The sequence below is a fragment of the Gavialis gangeticus genome, unplaced genomic scaffold (assembly GCF_001723915.1).
Source record: "Gavialis gangeticus isolate Ggan-Ray unplaced genomic scaffold, GavGan_comp1, whole genome shotgun sequence".
NCBI lineage: Eukaryota > Metazoa > Chordata > Crocodylia > Gavialidae > Gavialis > Gavialis gangeticus.
In genome coordinates, this window is record NW_017729031.1 from 21403203 (window position 1) to 21407822 (window position 4620).

A 4620-nucleotide genomic window follows, 5' to 3' on the forward strand; every position below is an offset into this window, starting at 1 on the left:
ACATCTATTCTTTGCTCTCTCCATGAATTTAAATAGTCCCTTTTTGAACCTAGCCATACTACCTGCTTCTACAGCCTCCTGTGGTAATAAATTCCACAAGTTAACTATGCACTGCATAAAAAGTACTTTTTTCTTGTATTTTTAACCTGCTTCTGCTAATTTCACTGGGTGCCCTTTACTGTAGCTCGAGTATTCTGGAACTTGGTGAATAACAGCTCCCTATTAATTGCCCACACCCTTTGTGATTTTATAGACCTCTATCATATCCCTCTCACCCTCAGCCTTCTCCTTTGCAAATGGAAGAGTCCTACCCTCTTTAGCCTCTTCTAGTATGGCAGCTGCTCCTGATCATCTTGGTTACCTTCCTCTGTACTTCTTCTAGTTCTACTACATCCTTTCTGAAATGTGGAGACCAGAACTGCACAGTTGGAAGTACTCTTTTTTTCCAAAGAAGAGACCGTTCTCTTCTGCAAAAAAAAACTTGGGATGCCTTTACATTCTTTTTTCGGGTGGAGAGAAACATGTGTCTACAGTCTTGGTCACAACAATGTGCTATATAAACAAATACTGACTAATGCTGATTTGTTCTAAGAGACTACTGTGCAACCCACTACCATAAGGAAGTGATGTGTGGCATAAAGTCTGAGTGACAGAAAGGGGAAGGGGGAAGCTATCCCTAAGGATTTTAGCAGGCATAGAGATGGATCCTTTGTCACTATGAATTTAGGAACAAGGACTTTGGAGAACATCCAATGTTCACTTATCATAACACCAGTGTTAATGAAACTTCTCTCAATCACTCCAGAGTTATTTTCATCCAAGAATTCATTTCCACAATAAAGTTCTCCCAGGAAAATTGTTTTCTGCTACAAATAACTAAATGTTAGCCTGCCAAATGCCAAACAACTGGATGTGTAACTCCAAGCAAGCTATGTATTATACAGTAAATAAAAAATTCAGAGGTAATTCAGAAGCAGCAACTGACCTTTTCTAGAGGCTTGCCTGAAAAGGTTCCAATAAGTTTCCAGTCATTCAAAACTTCTTCAATTTTTGAAATAAATCTAGTAGGAAAGAAAGAGTGTTAATATTTCCTAAACACTGTGTGTATGTTAGAGCTCAGGTTCTTAAAAATGAGGAAAATATGTAATATAATTGTTCACTTTTCAGGGATTCCCTTTCCTAATATTTCAGAAGTTTTGTGCGTTTTGTTTTTGGTTTTTGTTTGTTTTTACACACAGCTGTCTTTTTCCTTCTTTCCTATTCATTTATACCACCTTACTCTCATTGTACCAGACTGTGGGACCCTTATTCACAGTAGTGAGCACCCAAGTTGTTACTCATCGGACTAGTTTCACTTAACAAGAGTGAATAAAGTGAAACCTGGATCCATAGGCTGCAAAACCTATATTCTAACCAGCAGAGAGCAGCATCTGAAAGGGTGGATCCTCAAATATTATTTATTCAATATCTCACTTTGTACACATCTATGATTCTGTCCATTTCAACGAACAGCAAAGAAATTATACACTTTGAAAGTTCATTTTAAAAATAAGCTAATCTGTTGTTCATTTCAAGCTGGGAAAATAGAACGCAACATAGAACAAGCAGGCAGACCTGTCCATATCTCCCAGCTTCCCTTCTCTTCCCTCCTCCCTGCCAACACCTTGCTCAAAATTGCAATCAAAAAAGAAACAGAATGAGATTTCTGCAGGGTTCTGGTGGCAGCTGTAAGTCTCTGGAAACTTGTTCTTAGTTTACAATGATTCTGGAGCTTTTCCGTTTTCCAGCATACATAACCACTATAACAGTCACATTGGTAGGTCAGGGTTAGCTTAAACATTTTATTATACACAGTTCTGAACACTTCCCTGAAGTAGATATCAAATGACTAGAAATCAAAATAATCAAACCATCAAATGTAAATAATGCCATATTAGCAGCAGCAAGAACAGTATTCTGCCTTTCTCTAAAGACGTAGAGGGGAGCCTGGAGGGAGGGCAAACATACCAACTCATGCGACCCATTTGAAACTACCACTTCTTGGAAATATGAAAACATCAGAAAAATACATACCAGGATCTGAGCCGTCTGACTTTTCACTTGACTGTACTAGCTAGAAGCCCTCAGAAAATATTAAGAATCCATCAGAAATACAGACCTCGTGGAAGCAAAGTTCAGTGCCGCAGGGTTACCCAAATGGCACCAAAACACAGGCTCAGATAAAACTCCAAAAAGGAGGTCTTCTTTCTCGTGTGGAAACTAGCTATAGAAAAAGCCTTTTTTTTTTTAAAAAAAAAACAACACCAAAAAACTGTCATGAAAGACTATTCTTTACAATGCCCAGTGTCTCTAGTGATTACAAAATGAACCCACCAGTAACACAAATCCCCCCCGTACAACTTCCAGGGATGCTTCCTACCCATGGGACCAGTCACAGACTCGTACGAAATGAGGGATGAAGGGAGGCTGCATCTAGTCCGTCCCCCCAGGGGCTACAAGCAGGACCCATCCCCAGCTTCACCATCCCAGCTCAAGCTTTGTCCAGCCGAGTTTTGAAAACCTCCGAGGATGGAGATTGCAGCACCTCCACTCCCCTCCTGAAAAACATTCTCCCTAAATCCCCAAGCAAAACCTCCCTTGATGCCAGCGACACCGCTGCTCCTTGTTCTGTCACCCACCACCACCGACACCCAGGCTGCTGTCAACCCCGCTCTCAAGTCCCCTCTTCTACAGACCCCAGCTCCAACCATCCTCCTCGCCCTGCTCTGGACCCCACATCGCCCCTTCCCAGGCCCAGCCCGCCGCGGGGGGAGAAGGGGCCGGCGGGAACGTACCTCTCCCACTCGGAGGCGGTGGTGAAGTCCGTGATCTCAAACACGTCGGACTCGGGCTGCGGAGAGAGCGCGGGTGAGCGCGGGGCGGCGGGACCGCGGGGCAAGGGGGGTGGGGACGGCCTGGGCCAGGACTCACCTCACTGTCCGCCGCCATCTTGCGCAGCGGCGCGCAAAGGCTGCCGGGAGCCGGCGGCAACCGCCAACGGGCACAGGCGCCCCCGGAAGGCGCCGGTAAGGGCAGGCTGTGGCAGAAACAACCCGACAAATGAAGTTGTTGTGGTTTACTTTCAGCTTGCTATTGTGTTAAATCAGGGCTGTCCACCTTCTAACAGCCTCTCCAGCCTGTTCCGCATCCAGCTGCGCGGGCGCAGAGCTGGGCAGGGAAGAGGCTCCCCAGCCCCCGCTGCGCGACGGGCGTGAGGGCTGGGAGAGGAGGGTCTACCAGCAGCGGCCCCGTGACTATGGCGCTGGGAGATAAGGGTCTCCCAGCCCCCCGCTCCCCAGTTAAAATGGCGAATCAGGGACTGGGAGAGATGATTCCCCAGCCACCACTCCCCAACTGTGGTCTGGGAGTGGGGGGCTCGGAGCTGCCAGGGCAGGGGGACATAGTCTCTGCCCGGGCTCGTGGCGGAGCCCACTCTGGCAGCAGGCAGCTCCCAAGGACAGGGAGAAACCTCCCACCGCCTGCTGCCCAGCAGTAAGCGTGTGCAGTGTAGACATACAAGGTTACTGTGTAGTAAACTGCGCCACTGCACAGTAAAGCATCTTGTGTAGACGCACCGCCAAAGCTTAAAATTAGCTGCTTGGCAGTAGTAGCAGCAGCATTTCTGTTCAGACAGCAGTAGAGGTGGCAATTGGCTCCATGGCTCCTCATAATCCACCCAATTCCTTTTAACCTCCTCATTCTGTTACATAAATGGTATAAATCCCAGTTTTATGTTAGGTAAAGAACATGGGAACAGACTTTTGCCTATTGCTTTAATCTTAGGTATTTTCTTGGGTTTTGCATTGCCTTAAACTCCATTTTGTACTGCTCGGTAGCTTGACATAAGCGCTCAACCTTTCTCTCCTTTGTGTGCTGCATGTGTGAGGGTATAATTGCGAGTGCATTTGTGGAAAAGGAAAACAGTGGTTTGAAGAATGAAGACAGATAAAAGACCAAAACGAGAAGAATCTGCCTCAGAACAGCAAGAGAACAACATCATTCGACCTTCAAGATGGAACGCAGTGATAACATAGCAGATGCTCAAAGGACTGGATGAATTGACAAGGCTAGAAAAGATGGGGCAAGACATGTCAATTTTGGGTCTTGTTCTGCATATCATCCTGGAGCATCAGTTCACCTGATGAGACAGACCACCAGAAGCACGGCTCCTACTCATGATCAATTTAGCTGGCCCCTATGTTGACTTGAGTACCAGTGAGACTGGTCACATATACCAGCATAGAACAGAAATAGGGGTATGAATGTGGAGTGTGCGTGTGTGTACTAAGCCCTTAAATCAATAAATACAGCACTTTACCTTATCCCCTCACAAGGTGTCACTTGTCATTTAAGCAATTGATTATTTGTGCAACAATTCCACAGGTGTCAATGAGCCACTCTCTTTTTTAATTGTTTCAAGCATGTTCCCTAATCCAGCTCTTCTTTCTTCAGTTGTTCTGCTGTTAATTAGCTGCTCCTCTTAATGCAGTTCCTACTTCACAGTCCTGCAGGTTGTTTTTAACTTTGGCTAAAAACATTAACTCAGGCGAACATCAATGCAGAAGTAGAAATAACTTTCAG

General features: G+C 45.6%; 1 protein-coding gene across 3 annotated transcripts in view; it reads right to left on the bottom strand.

Moving 5' to 3' along the window:
- RAB3GAP1 (RAB3 GTPase activating protein catalytic subunit 1) overlaps positions 1-3021 on the bottom strand; it is a 46381-nt gene extending 43360 nt beyond the window's left edge. For all 3 annotated transcript variants that reach the window (XR_002098518.1, XM_019522494.1, XM_019522493.1), the window contains exons 1-3: positions 2971-3021; positions 2835-2890; positions 986-1061 (exon numbers count right to left, since the gene is read on the bottom strand). Coding sequence is in view for 2 of the 3 variants with exons in the window: in XM_019522494.1 (XP_019378039.1) it covers positions 986-1061; positions 2835-2890; positions 2971-2988 (150 nt within the window). In the remaining variant the exon portion in view is untranslated. The remainder of the gene's footprint in view (positions 1-985; positions 1062-2834; positions 2891-2970) is intronic.
- Between the last annotated feature and the right edge of the window lie 1599 nt (positions 3022-4620).